Source organism: Doryrhamphus excisus, linkage group LG9 (assembly GCF_037039965.1).
Source record: "Doryrhamphus excisus strain RoL-2023G ecotype Guam linkage group LG9, RoL_Dexc_Guam_v1.1, whole genome shotgun sequence".
Classification (NCBI taxonomy): Eukaryota; Metazoa; Chordata; class Actinopteri; order Syngnathiformes; family Syngnathidae; genus Doryrhamphus; species Doryrhamphus excisus.
This window is the reverse complement of record NC_136365.1, coordinates 17,121,345-17,142,680: the sequence shown is the minus strand read 5'-3', so window position 1 is coordinate 17,142,680 and position 21,336 is coordinate 17,121,345. Positions and strand designations below refer to the sequence as shown.

At 40.2% G+C, this 21,336-nt stretch overlaps 1 protein-coding gene across 4 annotated transcripts in view; it reads left to right on the top strand.

Annotated features, from left to right (window-relative positions):
* Nucleotides 1-7,021: 7,021 nt before the first annotated feature.
* Nucleotides 7,022-21,336, top strand: part of lef1 (lymphoid enhancer-binding factor 1) — a 46,116-nt gene continuing 31,801 nt past the window's right edge. For all 4 annotated transcript variants that reach the window (XM_058065212.2, XM_058065215.2, XM_058065210.2 and 1 more), the window contains exons 1-3: nt 7,022-7,725; nt 9,090-9,147; nt 10,653-10,777. In XM_058065212.2, coding sequence (XP_057921195.1) covers nt 7,513-7,725; nt 9,090-9,147; nt 10,653-10,777 — 396 coding nt within the window. In that variant the 5' untranslated portion in view covers nt 7,022-7,512. The remainder of the gene's footprint in view (nt 7,726-9,089; nt 9,148-10,652; nt 10,778-21,336) is intronic.

Sequence of the window (21,336 nt, the reverse complement as noted above, 5' to 3'; positions counted from 1 at the left end):
TGTCCACTGCATTTTCCAGAATACTTACATGGAGCAAAATGTACATCCTTATGTAGAAGAAGCGTCATTTGCAGGATGAACGGACTAGAGACGTGTACAAAGGGGAGATACTGTACATACAGTATGGTGTTGGAATTGTACTGCTGTTGATGTGTTCAGGTCAGAATGGTAATGGTTTAATTTCATTTGAACATGTATCAGATTACAATTGAATGCATCACATAATCAGTTCACAGTTCCATATGTCCAAAAGGAGTAGGAAGAAGCAAAGCTTATTGAATCCTACCCCTCCATCTGGTACTTTTATAATCAGTAACTGTTCACTTTCTGCCTTTCCAATTTATTTTATTTTATTTTATTTTATTTTATTTTATTTTATTTTATTTTATTTTATTTTATTTTATTTTATTTTATTTTATTTTATTTTATTTTATTTTTATTGTCACATACCAAAGTACAAGGTGATATGAGCATCCAATGACATAATGTGTACCATAGTATGTGTCAATATAGTGATATATATAGCACATCATGACTGGTTCAAGACTCTTCATCCTTGTATTTAGCAAACATCAACTGCTTGTATTGTTTCTTGAATCCGCGCATCGTTGTGCATTGTTTGAGGCCCTTACTTAATCCACTCCATAGAATGAAGTTATAGAAGAGCGTCAGAGTCTGTGTGACTGTGTGGGGATGCTCGACTGTGATTCTGTCTGCCGTCATAACAGTGAGGTGTGCTTGCACTGGTGGGCATGCATTAATTACACTTTTCTACTATTGTGTTTTTTGTTGGAAAGTCTATAGTGTTTCATTGTGTTTATGTTTAATCTCAGGGCCGCACGGTTAGCATGTTGGCCACATAGTCAGGAGATGAGAGTTTGAATCTCCGTTGGGCATCTCTGTGCAAGTGGGTCTACTCCGGATTTCTAACACATTCCAAAGACATGCATGTTAGGTTAATTGGATGCTCTTACTTAATTGGATGCTCAGCCATAGGTATGAATGTGAGTGTGAATGGTTGTTTGTCTATATGTGCACTGTGATTGACAGGCGACCAGTCCAGGGTGTACCCCGCCTCTTACCTGAAGTCGGCTGGAATAGGTTCCGTGATAATACAGGTCAAATGTAGAGCATGCATGTACCATAATTTTTTACCTTTTTTTAAACAACAAAAAACAACAAAAAGGCTTCATTGGTGGTCTTGTGGTTAGCACGCAGGCCTCACAGCTAGGAGACCCGAGTTCAATTCCTTCCTCAGCCATCTCTGTGTGGAGTTTGCATGTTCTCACCGTGCATGCGTGGGTTTTCTCCGGGTACTCCAGTTTCCTCCCACATTCCAAAAACATGCTAGGTTAATTGGCGACTCCAAATTGTCCATAGGTATGAATGTGAGTGTGAATGGTTGTTTGTCTATATGTGCCCTGTGATTGGCTGGCCACCAGTCCAGGGTGTACCCCGCCTCTCGCCCAAAGACAGCTGGGATAGGCTCCAGCATACTCCGCGAAATGAAAGAATGAATGAAAAACAACAAAAAATATATTTTCATGAAAACAAAACATTTTTTCATGGCATGTTCTTCACAGTACAGTCTGTCTGAATGTCACGTTCCAATATAGTCCCCCTCAGCCATTTTAAATGGCTCATCTTTGCAATGTGATGTGCGGACCATGCATGTACTGCACTGGGTCACTTTAAAAGCGCAAGATAAGGGATCAAATTGTGCTGATGCTAAAATATGCACTGTGTACATATAGCATGAAAAATGTACTATCTAAGTGAGAGACAAGTGAATTGAGGTCACAGCGCAGCAGGAAGGCTTCCTTTTCATGTGCGATCCAGAGGGGTCACTCCTATGAACTAACTCATTAGGAGAGAAATGCTAATGTAGTACCCCCCCCCCTCCCCCGTAACTTTTTTTTTCAACTAACTCTCATTTTTCGTAATTTCTTTACATATTTCTTTTTTTAAATAGCACAGTACAAGAGAATGTTTTCCTCACTAGTTCGATGTTCGGCCTTGTCAGTAAACAGGAAGGATTACACAGCAAACAAAGGCATCATCTGTATCCATGCAGGCCCGCCACTGATGTTTCTGGTGTAAACAACGCTCATTAAATGAACTCGTGCAGTAACTGTGTATCTCGGCGCGAGTGAACAAATGACCCCTTCTAATCAGGAAGATGAACTTCTCTGCAAACATCATTAAATATTCAATATCTTCCACTGCTTTACAGCAACGCTGAATAACACTATAAAGTTGTCATGTAGCTGTGAAATTGATTATTTTTTTCAACTAAACAATAATCTCTTTTTATGTACTATATGTACTTTAAATTATTTGCATATATTGATTTGGATTTTGAACCGATTCTTTCACTGTCTTCAATTTCATCATGTGAAATTATGCAAACAAAGTCGGAATGTTACGTAATGTAAAGTTCCCTATGAGAATAAAATTAAAAAAAGAACAAAGTTTTAATGTTTGGAGATTAAAATATTTTCTGGGTAAAAGTTGCAATGTTATGAAATTTTAAGTTGTAACATTGTAACAAAATGGCGTAATGTTAGTAGCATAAAGTTGCAAAAGTCTTAATAGAAAAAGGAATAATGTTGTGGAAATAATGTTTTTAGTTGGAATATTCAAAGTTGCCGTTGGTGGAAAAAAGTATTTATGTTAAGAGAACAATTTTTTTTGGGGGGGGGGGTAAACGTTGTAATGTTACAAGATCTGTGTTTTGGGAATGATAACGTCGGTTAGCGGTTTTACTCATAAAAATGAAGAAACAATTACTTTGTTAAAGGGGACCTATTATGCTCATTTATGGGAATTTGTATTGTGTTGTGGACTCCTGTAGAGCAGCTACATGCAATAACCCGCACAGAAAGCTTTCTAGATCTTCCAGACTCCTCACCTCTTCCAACAGTTTTTCGGGGGATTTTCTGCCTCCCGCCCAAAGGGTCTGTGTAATTTACTTCACCCCTGGCCCTGCTCCCGAGCAGACAATCTGCAACCCATATAAGGAAGTCCGGGTTGCAGTGATGTCAGTAGAACGTTGTGAAAAACTGCTTTCAGGGTTCACTTCCAAATGCGCAAACCTCATTATCTAATGCGGTGACATTGTTTAAAACCAGAATACAACAATGTAACTATGTTAGAGTACAATTTCAGTACTGTAAAATGTCAAATTTATTCTCCTAGCATTATGACTTTTGACTTGTAATACAACATTCTTTTTTTTTTTCTTTTTCTTTTTCTTTTTCTTTTTCTTTTGATTTTTCTTTTTCTTTTCCTTTTCCTTTTCCTTTTCCTTTTCCTTTTCCTTTTCCTTTTTCTTTTGATTTTGATTTTGATTTTGATTTTGATTTTGATTTTGATTTTTCTTTTGATTTTTCTTTTGATTTTTTTTCTTATTATTATTATTTTTCTTATTATTTTTTTTTCTTTTCCTTATTATTATTATTTTAATTTTTCTTATTTTTATTTTTACTTTTACTTTTATTTGTTTTATTTATTTTTTTATTTTTTGATTTAGAGATTATTACTTTATTTCTGTCATTATTTTTTTCCTCTGTACCAGGCCAGGTTTTTTTTTTATTATGACTTTTTTCTTGTAATTACAATTTTAATATCATAAGATTGCAATTTTATTCTCGTACAAGTATTGCTTCATCTCGTAAATGTTTTTGTTTTGTAATATTTTGACTTTATTTGGTATTTCTCCTTGTTTGATGCTTTCCATTTGTCCAAATAATAATTATTATGATTTTACCATAACAGTTTCACTAGCAGAACAAATGAAGTAAATAGTTGATTTGTGGAAACATCAGACATATGTTTTAAATGTGGCTTAACTATAAGAGTGATGCATTCCGGGCCTGTATATGATCAATTTAATCACATTCATTTGTGTCTTTTCTCCACATTGGGCCCTGCAGGTCTGCTGCACCTTAACAGGCCATGTAAACAGGCCAAGGTAAAATCATGACTGTGGAGACCCAATATTTCTTTTCTTGAAATCACATATGACTGTGTTTGTCGCCATTAGCGTGGTTTTAGGCTAATGTTGTGGGAGCATCCGTTGCAATGGCGCTGGAGAAAGAGGCTGCTAATTAAATTAAAGAGTTACAGTAATGAGGCAGAACAGACAGCATCGTCGTCTTCTCGATTTTTTTTTTTTTTTTTGGTGGCTGAAAACAACAAGAAATGTAACGACTTTTTTTTTTAATGAAAGGTTTGGTTGTTCAGCGCTAATTAACTCTCTTAAGCTTGCAGTGTGCACGTTGGGAAGTTTGTGTGTGTGCATGTACGCGCTTTCCGCTCTACTCTGGAATGCCGCCAGTCCCAGCTCTTTTCCACACGCGCCTTCCAAAACCCAAAAGCCTTTGATCTTTTTTTCTACCCCCCCCCCCTCTTCTCCCTACCCGGAAGAGCTCTCTCTCTCTTTCTCTCTCTCTCTCTCTCTCTCTCTCTCTAGGTTCTCTCTGTCTGTCTATACATCTCTCTCTCTTTCTCAGTGCATGTGGAAATGTTGGCCTGGCTCCACACTCGGACCAAATTTAGTCATACAAAGGGGAGGGTGGTAGGGGGTGTCAAGGGGGGGGGTTAGGAAGGGAAAAGGGGAGTTGGGGGGGGAGGGGGGCGTGCAGGGATGAAAGAACCAGCCGCTCTGAGATCAAAGGCAGCCGCAGCTCCGCCCCCACTAACCCCCCCACCCCCTCTCTCCCTGCCTCCCTCTTCTCACCCCCACCCTTCTCAGCCCCACCCGCCGCTTCCTCCTCCTCCTCCCCCTCCCTCCCTGAGCTGTATAAAGTTGTGTGCTTGGCCCTGACTTGGATTCTCATGCAATAGTCCATACGGAAATGCATTCTCTGATAACAATTCAGCATAATTATATATTTTTTTACATAAAAAAATACACAAATCATAATTTTTATTGGTAGTACATTTGTATCTATTTAATTTCAATATAATTATTATGTTGCTGTTAGCTCGGATCATGTGACATCATCATTTGCATATTCCTGATAGCTTTAGCTGCATTGCGTTTGTGTGTGTGTGTTTTGGTTTGCGCATACTGCATGTGTTTGTATATGTACAGTATGCGTTTGTACATTTGTACTTTACACAGTGTTCGGGGGGGTCACAAGACAGACTAGATGACGTGATACACAAGATTGCATGTACGGGAAACAGAAGAGATGAGATTTTAATATCATCTTTAAGAATAGTGCCATGTGACTAAACTGTCTTATTAGCTTAAATACTCACAGAAAATAGCACGGGTATTTTTAAATATTTATTGCCATCCAAATTATTATATGAACAATATTAATGTCAACATTATTGAGACCGAATTAACCATTAGTACTATAATATTATGTAATATTAATATTAGGGTACACAGGTGCATTTTGAAATGTTTTATTGCTTTGCATGCATGACCTTAGCATGATGCTATAAACTGATAAATGTCTTTTCCACAAAATGAAACAAAACCTAAAAGTTATTCATTAAAATAATGACAGTAGTTGATGTATGTTGATGTGTAACTCTGTAAATGTACTTAAAATACACAAAAAATACAGTTCCCATGATGCTTCATGTGTAGAAGCAGGAAGTAGGTCCAAATTACACATTTTGATAGAAGTCATATGCAGCTATTGCATTCTGATCTGAGAAATCTTAAGTATATTTGATCAAATGTACTTAAAATACACAAAAAAATACAGTTCCCATGATGCTTCATGTGTAGAAGCAGGAAGTAGGTCCAAATTACACATTTTGATAGAAGTCATATGCAGCGATTGCATTCTGATCTGAGAAATCTTAAGTATATTTGATCAAATGTACTTAAAATACACAAAAAAATACAGTTCCCATGATGCTTCATGTGTAGAAGCAGGAAGTAGGTCCAAATTACACATTTTGATAGAAGTCATATGCAGCGATTGCATTCTGATCTGAGAAATCTTAAGTATATTTGATCAAATGTACTTAAAATACACAAAAAAACTACAGTTCCCATGATGCTTCATGTGTAGAAGCAGGAAGTAGGTCCAAATTAGACATTTTGATAGAAGTCATATGTAGCGATTGCATTCTGATCTGATAAATCTTAAGTATATTTGATCAAATGTACTTAAAATACACAAAAAATACAGTTCCCATGATGCTTCATGTGTAGAAGCAGGAAGTAGGTCCAAATTAGACATTTTGATAGAAGTCATATGTAGCGATTGCATTCTGATCTGAGAAATCTTAAGTATATTTGATCAAATGTACTTAAAATACACACAAAAATACAGTTCCCATGATGCCTCATGTGTAGAAGCAGGAAGTAGGTCCAAATTAGACATTTTGATAGAAGTCATATGTAGCGATTGCATTCTGATCTGATAAATCTTAAGTATCTTTGATCAAATGTGGAATTAACACAACTTCTGCGGGAAAAAAAAACGCCACACGTTGCAAGTAAGCGACTCTGAGAACGCCGATTAACGCAAATTTTATAGTGTGCGTAAAGCACTTAATGTATTACGTGAATTATTAAATTAACCTTATTGCAACATAGCGTTCAACGAGAAATATCGTCACTTTTTGATGTTACGAAATCTTGTGAGAAGAGTGTTCCACTTTTTGAATGGAACTATATTTCAAGTTATTTATATAGAGTAATGTATATACAGTACAAACTGTTTTATTAATATGCATATGAATTGTAATTATTTGTTTTGCTTTATGTGAATAATATTTTTTGCATATAATATTATATATAATCATATATTCCATGCTTTATTAGATGTTACTGTTGCTAAAAATGTTGCATCAAAAATATCCGTAAAACTTTTTTTAGTCCTTCCACGCTATGTTTGTTATGAGTCGTCACTGCTGGCGTGGGTTTGACTGCTGGCCATTTGTTTGGGGAAGAAGTGAAGTGGGAGTGTCAATCAGTGCAGGAGGAGGGAGCGGCCATATTATCCCCTCCACACACACACACACACACAACACACACACACACACACTCACACTCACTCACTCACTCACACGCACCGACCGGTTACATTCGTCCGTGGAAACGCTGCGTGAGCGGTGTGGACGTCGCTCCTCCACTGTGCTTTTTTAAACATCTTTTTTTGCCTTGTGACTTAGTGACATTTATATTTATATGACCACTGTGGATTTGTGCCGACGTGTGGCGTGGATTTGTCTGGCTTGTGCACATCCACTTAACGCTGGTGCTTTTTGTTAACTTTTCCACTGGAGGACTATCACTTTTTGTTTTTGGTTTCCACGGGATACGGACTCCAAAGTGGTGGACTTTTTAAAAAGAAAAACATGAAGTCGTCGTGACCCCGCAGTCACATTCGTTTTTTTTTTAATTTCATTTGGAAGGGGAGAGACACACGCAGTCCTTCCAGTGGGAGTTCCCACTTCCACTATATAGTTTCTGGACACAACTGGCACTGATTTTTCTTTCCATTTTTATTATTCTGGGTGCAAAAGAGAGACAATATGCCCCAGTTGTCAGGAGGCGGTGGCGGCGGTGGAGGAGACCCGGAGCTGTGCGCCACGGATGAAATGATCCCGTTCAAAGACGAAGGAGACCCACACAAGGAGCAAATCTTCGCCGAGCTCAGCCACTCGGAGGAGGAGGGAGACCTGGCAGACATCAAGTCCTCTCTGGTCAACGAGTCAGAGGGCAGCCCCAACAGCAACAGCCATGATGTAAGTCAACCAAAAGGCCTGCACCCCCAACCAAAAAAAAAAAAAACACACACACACACCAAACTCTTTAATTTCACTTAAATCCAAAGATGTTTCCCTTGTAACTTGTCTTCCAGTTACCCACAATACAAAGGCCTCACATTTTCATGAAGAAAGTCATCAATTTTTTGTTTAACTGCATGTTTTTGTCATAAAAGCAATTAAAAACCAACCACAATATCTGCAGCAATAACACAACAAAACGTTTTTATCATGTAAAATAGGCAGTATGCAATGTATTTATGTTTTTGTTATTGTTAGAAACACCTTTGCATTGCTGCAATGCATGAACGTGTGGAGACTGCACTTAAAATATCATTTTTTAATCAACAAGGCACTTATAATAATAATCATAATAATACATTTTATTTGTATAGCGCTTTTCAAAATACTCAGACACTTTACAGAAGAATGAAGTTGAATAAAGCAAGTAAACAGAATAGAAGAAACACCAAAATTAAAAATATATATATATAATATCTAATATTTTATCCAAATTTTCCACCATGTTTTTCTAATACATTTTCCCTAATATATAATAATATAATAATAATCTCCCACAAATATCTTCACAAAAATATCACAAAATGTATATACTTCCCAGCAAATTAGGCATCACAGACGTTTACCGCATATTCAGTCATTAACTGCAATGTTAATGGAATTTCGGGACCCCCATCCTGGATGAGAGATGCAAAATGTCCTGGAGTCACACACACACACACACACACACACACACACACACACACACTAGACGTTAACTGAATGTTAATTAGGAACCAGGAGAAGTTCCCCCTCGCTCAGCTGGAAGCCATCCTGAGGGTGGTGGTGATGTTGGTGGATGGAGGCGGAGGAGCACGGGTTGCATGTGCTCTCCAAAATATTAGGTCTTCTCATCAGTTCTCTGACAGAAATTGGATATGTGAAATGCACCAAAATCTTGAAAAAAAAAAAGTGCCGTTTATAAATTCATGACAGTCATGGACTATTTATTAGGATAAAAATGGAGTTAGGAATTGAGAGAGTGCAGTGGTATGAAAACAAGTTAATTTCTAAGCCCCCTCAAGGCCATGGCGCTTAATTAAGTGGCTCCGCTGTGTAGACAGTTGTCTGAAAATATGTGTGTGTGTGTGTGTGTGTGTGAGAAAGAGTGTTGACAAGCAAAAAGAAGCCACATTTGTCCCAGCAGTGTTTTTGTGGCAGCCTGACCACATCAGCAGCCTGTGTGTCTAACAGCCTGTAAAAGGCCCTCTTAATCGATTTGCCATCATTCGATTTCTCCTTTTTCTTTTCTCTTTTTTTTTTCTTCTTCTTTCCTCACACAGGCGGTGAGACAGTCTCAAGACTCGTATCATGAAAAACACAGAGACCATCCCGATGACGGTGAGTGATGCCACACACTCTGTAATTTGACAAAAACAAAACTAAATGGTTGGATTTTATTGGACCGCAGCATTGGAGGTCATACTGGTGTAGTAGTTTAATTAAAGGCCTGTCCGGACATGTCAACACTAGCTACTTAGCAGCTGAAAACGGCAACAAAAGAATACAGTTTAACATTAAAGGTCAAACACAATGCTCAACCTCCGATGAGTTCATATTTCCTACAGGAAATCACGGAAATAATCGGTTTCCAGGGTCGCACTCATCATTTGTGACTGTCAAACAAGTTTAAAATAAAGTTCTGTATTCAAAAACTAAGCTAAAGGCGAGTTGTGCACTGCGCTCATAAACATTTCTGTCATACAAGTGCAAAAAGAAGTTAACCACTATATCATAAAACACCCACACTTGGCGTTTCAGGAAGCATAGGGTGCACTTTTAAACATGTATAACTGTTAAACAAGTGTAAAAATAAGTTAACCACTGTATATTACAACTTAAATTGAAGTCAAGATAAAACACAGTTGACTTTATAGTGCACATTTGTTTAATTTAACAGTGTAAGGAGATGCTAGTTCTATGGTCATTATCGCAATTTGCCAAAAGCCAAAGAAAAAGCAAACACTTAATTGAGTTAAATCTGTAGGTCAGGGGCAATTAAACTACTAACATGGGCCATTTACAGCCCTCCATGCAATTGTACATACAAAATCAGACCTTGGAGGAACTGTTATAAAAAGGTCAAAATAATAATAAACGTGTACTCACTCAGCTAAGATTTTGATTGACACATTTTTAAAAATTATAGTACGTTTGGGTCCCACTGTAGCGACTGCCCCAGATCCTATATTTCTATACATCCTAATGCCATTTGTCAAGCATTTACGCCTATAAAGTCACATGCGGCCGCCACTTGGGGGCCTCTAAGATCTATTGTGGTGTGACCTCCACTTTGCAGGTCATCTGTGGGACTTTGAGAAGGAGTGTGCCTCCCCTTTGTTCCCCTTTCACTCCCCCTCAGTTACCCCTTCTCTCAAAACCAAACACCGGCTTTCTTCACAACAAGATCCATGTTGTTGCCGTCGGGCTAAATACCACAAACACTCCCAACCCCCCCCATCCTCCCCACTCCCCTTCGGCTTTATTACACAGCGTGCAGTTGAGTGGCGAGTGGCACTGAATTGAGTCCTCTTGTATAAAGCTCCTACTCCTCCTCCTTCTCTTCTTCTTCTTGTCGGGTCAAAGGCATAGAAGAACAGTTGGGGCGTCTCCTGTTTTGACACAGTCTGTATGTTCTCCTAATTGGTGCTAATTGGCACAGAGGGGCTCCATTGTTCCTGTGTATAATACAACTGTCCTCTGTAACAAAAAGCAAGCAGGGAAACATGCTGCGTGTTGATGTGATACTGTTGGCGCAGCGGGGAAAATGATGTGATTTATTGACTTGAAGTGATTTTAATCATATTGTTTAGCTTTAAACTTTGTTTTTGTTTTTTTTTAATCAGGCAAGCATCAGGACATGTACAGCAAAGGCCATCCCTACCCCAGCTACCCGAGTTACATCATGATGGGCAACATGAATGACTCCTATATGACCAATGGCTCCCTTTCGCCACCCATGCCCAGAACGGTCAGTACTAATATTTTTCTAAATTTTAGGTCACTTACAACTTGAGACATTAATCCAGTAATGTATTTTTTTGTCATGAAAACCAATGATGTTCAATTCTCAACTCCAGCTGCAACTTTATATTTTTTCATTATAAAGCCCTAAATCAACTTTATTCTAACGTTTTGGGGCATTTGTTTGTAATTTGCATTTTTTTTTTTTGCATGGAAGATAAGTTTCAAGACATCATAAAACAGTACATACAAGGTTTTTAAATAACAATTAAAACCCTTACTAGTGTAAAAATAAGTTCACCAATCTAAAACCGTCGACAATGCATATGGAAGGCATGTGCTTTTTGAGGCAAAAATACCCTAAATATTGTATATATTTAGAATATTGTATTACTCACAGCGCTTAAATATACAGTATGTTTTCTACCAATCACAATGGTTAAAAAATCCTGCTTGGTCATAGTGTCAGCATCAGTCAAGTAAACCTTTTCATGGCCTCAGTATGGCTGGAGAAGGCCTTCCCGGCCCTCGGGCTCCCCTGCAGTGGAGTCAGTCAGTCAGTGGTGTGCTAGTAATGGCCTCAATATCAGGGAGGCCAGCTGCAGGTCGCCTTGTGGCGGCTTCCTGTGTCTCCTTGCAGCTGTCCACGCTAATGCTGTTATGTCCGTGCACGTGTTGTGTTTTTGCATCCTCATCATGATTGACGGGCAATGTTGGGCAAGTATGTACATTTATACGTGACCAACTACTGTCCTTTTTAAGTTTATTTTATACAGCATTAATATTTTACTGTAAAAAACAGTAATGTCTAAACTAAAGATTTACATTTGAATTTGCATATTTTCTATTGAATGTTTGATCATTTTTTTGCCAAATCATTTAGACCACCCTTGAAGGCAAGGCAATTAAATTATTTTGTTATTATGGCCTCAGAGTTCCGCTCATATATTTCCAGATTAGGTTGTGGTCTATTGTTTGTATATCGGCAATGTTCTGAACTCCTGTTTCCATGCTAATTTCATATTGAGTAAAATAATTTAGGCCGTAGTTGATGTCATCTTGCTCTTTAGACTCAATCAGCAGCGCCTCTGCTGGTTGCAGGCAAATCGCGCACTCCTATTTTGGCTCGGTTGCTTCAAGACATGATGAATCAACAGCCAATTGTATCGATCGATAAAGCCATGTTATGCCTTCTCGTCCCTATTACTTCAGCCACACACAGTTACACTGAAGCACTTGAGGAGGCTTGGAGAGCAACAAGAGGAAATTTCCCTTAGTAGATACATGAGGCCCAGGCAGACCCAACATTTTTCACCCCTCACTTTGGTTTCAATATACTTGCCCAAATCGTCCCTTCTTCAAGCCGTCGTCAATAAAAATGGTAGTCCTTTTTAATGCCTTTGTCTCAGTCTAGTACGAAAAAAAAAAAAATCAGATAGAAGCACGACAACCCTAAAGGCCTCTGGCTGCTGCACGCCGCCACCACCACCACGGCCACTGCAGTATATCTGCAGGCCTGGGATCAGTTTTCAGATCAAAGGCTCTCTCTTTCTTTCATTCCCCTCCATCCCCCATCCCCAGTAGTTTAGATTGATTTCCATTCACCATGACATTCCTGCACATGTCGTCCAGCCGTGACAGAGCAGTCGGGAGCTGCTGATTGTCAGCAGATTTCTATGTGGTATATATATATATATATATATATATATATATTTTTTTTTTACGACAATAAGTCGCTCTCGTCATGTGAAGACCGCTGGACAGGATTCAAGTTATATGTCGGCAGCGATTTGGTGAATGAGGGTTTCAAACTGCGGCCCGCTTCAAAGAGGTGGCTGCCGCGTTTATTGACGCTGTGATGCTAATGTGTTTTAGGTTGGACGTGCGCTTGGTTTAGTGTAACAGTGGCGGCGGCTCATCTGTAATTCATTTGGAAAGGATTTCCATCCCCGTCCGTTTTGTAAACATGTACTGCAAGCTACAACCACAGTAATAAAAACATTGTTAAATTAATACCTCTCTGACTGTCAAACAAAAGTGAGCTCAATAAAGGAGAAGGCTTGTTATATCTTGTTCTTTATTGATGGTTAAATACATACTATAGTGGTTGATCTTCCTTATATCTTAATGGGGGTTTGCAGTCTGACGGTCAGGAGGCTTAAGTAGAAAGAAACCATAGCGTTGTCATTGCTTGAAAGCTGACGGGCGAAAGGAACTGAAGTCTTTGAGGTTTTGAGGATGTTTGTCTGACTGAGCACTCAAACTCTAAATCTGGATTTAGCAATGACTAGATTCTAAATAAAGATCTCTACACGTGCAAAGTAACTGTGTGTATTTTTAAATGGCCTAAAATCTATTCCGGGAACAGCCTGCTGCTGTCACGTGAGACAAAACCACACCGCAAGGTTAAAAGAAATAAAGAGCGGAAGGAAGTGTGGTTATTAGCGGGACTGAGCATATGCAGGTGATCTCCATCTGTGTTGGAACAGCTGGAGGAGCAGAGGGATGGAGTGTTGCAGCGGTGTTGAGCTTGTGGTTAAGCCCATTTTCCAGCCAGATAGAACGGTTCGGTCAGTTCACTATGTTGTTTTTATTGTAACTGAAAACCTGGGGGGCAGCAGTAGCACCATTTGTAAGGACTTGGCTTATGGACCAGGAGCTCGTTCGTTCATTCGTTCATTCGTTCATTTGTTCATTTTCAACCGTTTATCCTCACGAGGGTCGCGGGGGTGCTGGAGCCTATCCCAGCTGCCTTCGGTCGGGGGCCAGCTTTGGCCAGCCAATCACAGGGCACATATAGACAAACAACCATTCACACTCACATTCATACCTATGGACAATTTGGAGTCGCCAATTAACCTAGCATGTTTTTGGAATGTGGGAGGAAACCGGAGTACCCAGAGAAAACCCACGCATGCACGGGGAGAACATGCAAACTCCACACAGAGATGGCCGAGGGTGGAATTGAACCCGCGTGGCTTATGGACCAGAAGCTCGTCCGTTCGTCCGTTTGTTCATTCGTTCATTCGTTCATTTTCTACTGTTTATCCTCACGAGGGTCGCGGGGGTGTTGGAGCCTATCCCAGCTGTCTTCAGACAGGGGACAGCCTTGTCCAGCCAATCACAGGGCACATATAGACAAACAACCATTCACACTCACATTCATACCTATGGACAATTTGGAGTCGCTAATTAACCTAGCATGTTTTTGGAATGTGGGAGGAAACCGGAGTACCCCGAGAAAACCCACGCATGCACGAGGAGAACATGCAAACTCCACACAGAGATGGCCGAGGGTGGATTTGAACCCGCGTCTCCTAGCTGTGAGGTCTGCGCGCTAACCACACGACTGCCGTGGAGCCCGAACCAGATGCTCTAAGGTTCAATTCCTGTATAAAACATAAAATGTGTCAAATGTGAGTTGTTGTTAAGGAGCAATCGTTGTACAAGGAACCAACCCCCGCTAATTGCTTGCTCAGGAGCAAGAGTTCCGTGCTCTAGTATGGTGCATTACAACACAGTGGAATATGTTGCATAATTGTGAAATGAATTGTAGAGTTACACATAATCCACGTGCTAAGATGATATTTATGCCAAAACCTCCCCAACGTGGAAACAAAACCATGGATCAGGCTTTACATAGTTATACCGTACCATAAGGAATATATGACTGAAATATGCATATGTACATTTATCATATTATTTTAATTTAGCCTGGTTCTGCTTCCTCATTGGCAGAATCTGATGTTTTTATTGTGATACTATGGTGTCAAAGAAAACACAAGCCAGATTTGGGTTTACTGTATGAAACCATATAATGGCCAACCAACTTAAACCGTAGCTCTTGGTGGAATCATCCTTCTCTTGAAGGTTGGAGATCCTTGCAGCCAGAAGGAGCGCCTTCTTGCAGTGCATTTTTTCCCTTTTGATAGAGTTGGAATGTGACGGATCTAGCCGGCCACAGCGTGGAATCACTAACCCGGGCTTACCTAATGGGATTTGGTAGAAGTGCCATGTGTACCCAGGCCTCATGCCCTCAGTGCTACCATGGAAGATCCCTGTTACTGAGAGCGCTTTGTATACCAGCAACCGTCCACGCTGGATTTACTTAAGAGGGCAGTTTCCGAGGGTGCAATGGAACGTTTGGCCCCCGGGAAGACGCTGGATCACATGTGATTGCAACCTCGTTGCATCTTTTGGAAGATTAATTAGTCTACAGCTGGATGATCTCAATAAAGCAAGCAGCCTACTTATGGAGGGAGTTGCAGTGACATTGATGTCATCTGCCGTGCAGCTTTTATCAGGCAGCGCAAGATGTGTGTTGTGCATAAAGGACAGCGCCAGAGACCTCACACACAAGAAACACTTCTAAAAGTCTTTTGTAGTGCCGCCGGAGCTGGGCTGTTTTTCTAAACGGCGCCATTAACGCCCGGGGTTCCTCTCATCCGCCGCCGCTGCCGCCGCCGCCGCTGATGTCGGTCGACACACACTCACTCCATATGTACGAGCGTAATGACGGCATGTGGTTGCAATCACCTTATCTGTGCGTTTCATGCGGTGAAATGGAGCTCAGCACTCGGCACACTGTGAGCTGCTCGTTTATATGAGAAACAGAAGTCGAGATTCAAGTGTGGATTTTTTTTTTTTTAAGTGCATCAGAGGGGTCATATTGTAGTCACTCGGCTGGATTGCATGCAGGGGCCATTATGGGGTCATATTTCACACTCCTTATCAATATATCCTTCTTATAATATCAAAGCACAGCATAAAAACAATTATTTTGGGGAGTAAAAGCTAATTGCGCAACTGAGCATCTATGGGAGTGATAAGTTGGCAGAATTGCACCATAAACTCAACCAATTTCTGAAGATTTGACCATTTCAGGGATAAAAATCTAAGGAATTGTAAGGAACTATCATAACCATTTCCATTATAGTTTATCAAAAACGGAGACATGCACCAACCATACAAATTGTTTGGTGTTTTTTTTTTAGAGTGTACATTTACTGTACACATTTTTAACGAGGTCTGCCGTTCTAGTTTCCGTCAGTTCAAACTAAAAAGATTTCATTTGAATGCTTAAAACAGAGGCCGTGGTTGATAGACACATCGCAGATTTCTGGCATCATCATGGAAATCATCAAAATTGACCCACATTAAGCGAGCGCTAAAACTTGTTAATGAGCTCCGGATTGACTTGAAACCATGACGATGACAGGGAGGCATGGAGTTGAACTCAATTTGTGTTTTTTTTTTACCATCTCATCACCAAAAGATGACACTTGTCTCAAGAGCGTCAGCCCTGGCGAGCCCTTTTCTCCTTATGAGGCCACATCTTGATGACCCAGGACGAATGTTGGCCTGCACCCTGGACTCTATTCTACACAGGCTATATGAAAGTCAGCTATATCAACCACTACACTCCTATATCACCAAATGCTTCAAATGTTTAATTAGTTCAGATACAGCAGTTTCCATAAGCTCACAGGGTTAAAGCACGAATCACCGGATTGAGTGACATATTGTGTGTTGACAATACGACCACACGAGTGAACCATAGTCTACTACAAGGGTCTCAAACTCAATTTACTTGGGGGCCACTGGAACCCGGGTCTGGGTGAGACTGGGCCGCATCAAAAAAAAAAAAAAACGCAATTATTAAAAACAAAAAAATTAAAAAAACTTCACTTTGGTTCCAATTTTCTACAAGAAAAGCTTTGATAAAAAAATCCACTGTTCTCAAATATCTTACTTTTTATTTTTCTACACAAAATAAGATGAAAAATAAATAAACAAATCAAGAATAAAGAAAATCAATCAATCAGTAATAAATAAATAAATATAATAATAATAATAATAAAACGGCAAATAATAAAAACTTAAGAAACCACATATAGTTGGTGGGTAGACAAATTATTTTTTTCAGATTAAAATGAACAAAGCATTATTAGAGCCCTATAGACATGACAAAACACGACTATAGTCACATTTACAACATATTGCGCAACTGCAGGGTCTTGAGACACATGCTAACTCGCAAACTAGAGAGCTAGCGACCTAAACGGTAACCTTCAAGTTATTTCCTTTAAACTTAAATAGCCAAAAACGTACCACTTCCACATGGATAGGGAGGATAACTATTAACAGTTATTTAACCTTTAACATGAACATTAATCAAACGTAATAATTTTTTCCGGGTACATGATACCATATAGCATCCATATCAAACTTGCGCGGACCGCATTAACATTAAACTTTCATATCAAGGCGGGGGCCTCAAACTAGTGTCCTGCGGGCCACATTTGGCCCGCGGGCCGCATGTCTGAGACCCCTAATCTACTAGCTGCGTCCGGAATTATTCACTGCATAAACATTCACCACTTTGTTCGCTCGTCTTAAGAAACTATGATCAATAGCTGCTCTGTGGCGTGATGCTGGTCAGCGGCGTTGAACCCACATCCTCCTCCATCTCCATTGCTGTTTCATATTTTTTCAGAGGCTCATTATTTCTTTCTGCAATGTGTATCTGACAGCGTTGAAATATTAATGGTCCCCAGTGTAGGAGGTTGGTAAAGTAGACCCGCATAGTTACAGTATAAAGCAGGGGCGAGTGGAGTGGGGGGTGGGGGTTCTCGCCACCAGGCTTTATTAGCCGAACAGTTCAATAAAGGAGGGGGGTTGAACTTGCTGTTATTTTGTCACAGTGCCTTTTTGTGTTTTTACGCTAAAACATCAAACTGACACACACGTGCATGAGCGCAAGTGAGAGCTGTGCGAGGACAAAAGCTTTGCTATCAGTTTGTGTGGTCTCAAACCATAAAAAAACACTTTTTTGTGTGTGTGTGTGTGTGTGTGTGTGTGTGCGTGTGTGTGTGAGTGGGGTCGGGTAGTGGAGACAAAAAAGCCTGCCTTCAATTTTTGGGAAAGCAATAAAAGTTTGTCGCTTCTTTCATATCGGCAGCAGCGGAATTGAAAACAAATGCTCCAGTCGCAGCGCTCCGTCTCCCCTTTTGAACCGGCCAATTATGGAGTTGTGAAAATAGGAATCACTGTAAATCTGGTTCCCCCGCTTTCTTTTCATACACCCCTCCTCTTTTTTTCTTGCACCCCACTCCCTCTCCCCCCGTCCCCCTTGTTTTTGAAGAAACCAAGGGGGGATCACTGATGTCAAAGTCAAAACCAAGAGCATTAAGAAAACTGGCGAAATGCAATACAGCTGCAATCCGACATGACGCTAGAAAATAGGGCTGAGGAGCAGAAAGCCTCTCTCCCGTATTCCCAGGGCGCGCAACTGCTCCCGGCCTTGGCTTTGATCTCTTCAAAGCCTCCTGCCTCCTACTAGATGGAGAGTCTTGGCTGCACTCGCGAGCGCTGGAGAGGCTGGAAGGGAGGGCTGTTTTTAGTGAGGAAGGGGGGGGGGGTGTTAGCCGTCATCTTTTGCTTTGCGGGGTTGAAATCAATCACGGTTCCGAGTCAATTATGTGTAATTCAACCCTGGCCCAGATTAGTGACTCCTGTTACCTGAGCGACTGGCGCTCTGTAATCTGGGAGATGCACTAGGACTGGGCGGCTGTGGAGTCGCCAGGAACAGGCGAGGGCACTTGAGGGGAAGAGGAAGGTGGGGGCAAGAGTTAACGTGGGGGGGTTTCGTGCTGCCGTCCAGCAGAGCAGAAAATCTGAGCACAATGTAGGCGATTACACTTGCAGATGTAGCCATATTTATGGTAAGGTGCGTAGCGGGGGCCCGTGTGTGTGGGTGGAGGGGTGGGGGTCGACCATGGGGCCTGATTGCCATGGAGTCTGCTAGTTACCGTGCTAACAAGCCAGGTTGCCTTTTGTGTTAAAAGCATATGTGTTATGTCACCTCCTGTGTTGCCAAGGCCTCCCCGCTGCCCCCCACCAGTCCACCACCCACGGCCACCTTTCACTGCCCCCTCTCCCTCCTCTTTCTAGGGCCATATCTTTATCCCTCATGCCCTCCAAAATGCAAGCTTGGCCAAGTTTCTTGCCTCAAGCGTCCAATTTACTAAGGCTGCATTGGCTCTAAGTTACTGTGGAAAGCAACATAGACCATTGTGGGGCTGATTTAGTGTCCCAACACATTGCAGTGCAATCATTTTCACTTTAGATTAATCCCAATTATACGATATTAGCTTGTTTAGCTTTGACTAAGGTACCACACATGGAGGACAAATATTTAAATGCAAATCGATAAAAATGGTTGTATAGTTTTTTAACCTTCCTCTTGTGTTAGATTTCTGGTATCATCTCTTATGTTAACATTTTGACCCATGTATTAAATCAGCTATAGAATACACTAAAAATAATAAGTTACCATCAAATTTGCTTCTCATGTCTTGGTTACCTTCTTAGGCTTCCTCATCCATGAAAATGTTGGTTTTAATACTTTTGGTGTGGGCATGTAGGCCTTTTTTTTTCGCTATACCCCTCAATTTCAATTTGCAAAAATGGTCAAATGAACCTCAAAAGTATCATATTAATAAATTGAATTATTTTGTTACCTGGCTATTACTGAGAGCTATAGAACATATGTCTTAAATCAATTAGTTTTATTTATTTTCTCATTTTAGTATTAATCACTAAAGAAACATCTATGGTGTTTGGGTGAATTTTGACCCAAAAGTTATTGTTTTCAGCATCAGAACTTTAGTATAAACTGAAATGAAAAAGCAGAACAGGTCCAGATCTTGGTTCACTGTACTTCTTGCCATTCTTTCCAAGATCCAAATTGTAAATATGAAATCAGCCAGTCAAATGAGCAAATTCACCTCACATGTATACTGGAAAACCGATCAAAATGAGAATCCCCTGAAGCTTACATGATGAGAAGAGGAGCTGGTTGTCTAATTGTACACTTATGATCTCAGTTGTGGTTCAAAATATTGCTTTATAGTCATAATATTATAACCGGGTCGAAACCGACCCTAACAATACAGTAGTCATAATTTTAACCAGACCATTTTTAAATGTAGTAAAAATTATTTTTTTTGTTTTATTTTGTTGAAATAGAGTTTCCTGTCAGTCAAAAGCCTTGATGCAATAAACAAATGTTATGATTCTTTTTATGCATTAAAATGTAAAACGGGTTGGTGCCGACCCTAACAAGAGGATGGCTATTGCTATATAAGTGGGAACGTTCCCGGGATATGAAAAACAATTGCAATTGTTTTATAAATACTTGAAACGGGAACGGATCATTGCGTGAAACGATATAATACACAAAGTACACCAAGAAACGCAGAGTTACCCCCAACAATTAATTCACCTTTGTTGAATATATTAATAGCAGCTCAATTAAAAACACAAATATAACAGCTTTGCAGCCACTGCTTGTTTCTCAGCATTCAACTATTCGACATGTTTATTTGAAATGACTGATCTCTCCGCACCCACCCTTCCCCCATGCTTGCTGATGTCACTGGGATGAGAACAAGACCTTTTTTTCTTCCTCAGCAGTCACTTGATGCAGGATGATGAAACCCACTTAGATATCTAGCAAGAATATATTAGTTCCTCTGACGAGCTCGCCTAGCGCTCTCTGTTTCTTTTGATCATCTGTCCGCTCTCTCACTTGATGGAAGGCACTCGCTTTCCTCATGGGATGCAGGCATTAAATAAATTAGCTATACTGTCCTATCATGGTGGTTCATCAGGGCCTGTCAAGCTTGCCGGTTTAAACAAAGCCAGCAAGGAAGCGGTGATGCCTATAAAAAAATAAAAATAAAATAAAGGTCATGATGAATTTATTTATGTGACACCAATGGAAACGACGTTCCTCTCAGCGGGAGTCCTCAAACCCATCGGGTGTATCAACCTAAGTTCATGGGGAGGGGTTGCCAGGTGAGGCTTTTCATGTCCTGCGATGGCGAGACATCACAGAGGCATCCTCCACTTTGAGCTGGCCGTCATCAAACAATGCATCAAAAACATCAGATCAATCCGATTTCTCTCTGTACCCGCTTTTTAGAGATAAAAGATACGGAAATATATGTGACCATTGCAACCCCCCCCCCCCCCCCACCCCCACCCCACACCCTACACACACCTCAAAACTACAGCTTCAGCACCACCATTACAAAAGGTGAACCCACTTTTGTAAGAGTTTGGCATCAAACATATACATGCCAAGCCTCCAGATTGTTGCGAGTATTTTTATCCCAGCCATCACATTCCTCCCTTGTTTTTTTCCGATTTTGGGGATCGATTTTGGGTTTAAAGCATGTATTAAGATACCAGAAGACAGCGTTACTTTGATTCAGTATTGATCCCACCGCTGACATAACGCAAGTCAGTGTTATTTAGATCTTGTTAAAATTCTATATTACCGTATTTTCCGGACTATAAGTCGCACTTTTTTTCATAGGTTGGCTGTTACTGCGACTTATACTCCAGAACGACTTATAAATGAAAAAACTGTTTATGTTACATAAACACTGGACACCTTTTCTGTTCATGTTTTGTGTAGCTGAATAACCATTGTGTTAGCATATCTTACACCTATTCAGCCTGTTCTCTATTATTTTATTATTGTTAGAACTTGCCTTC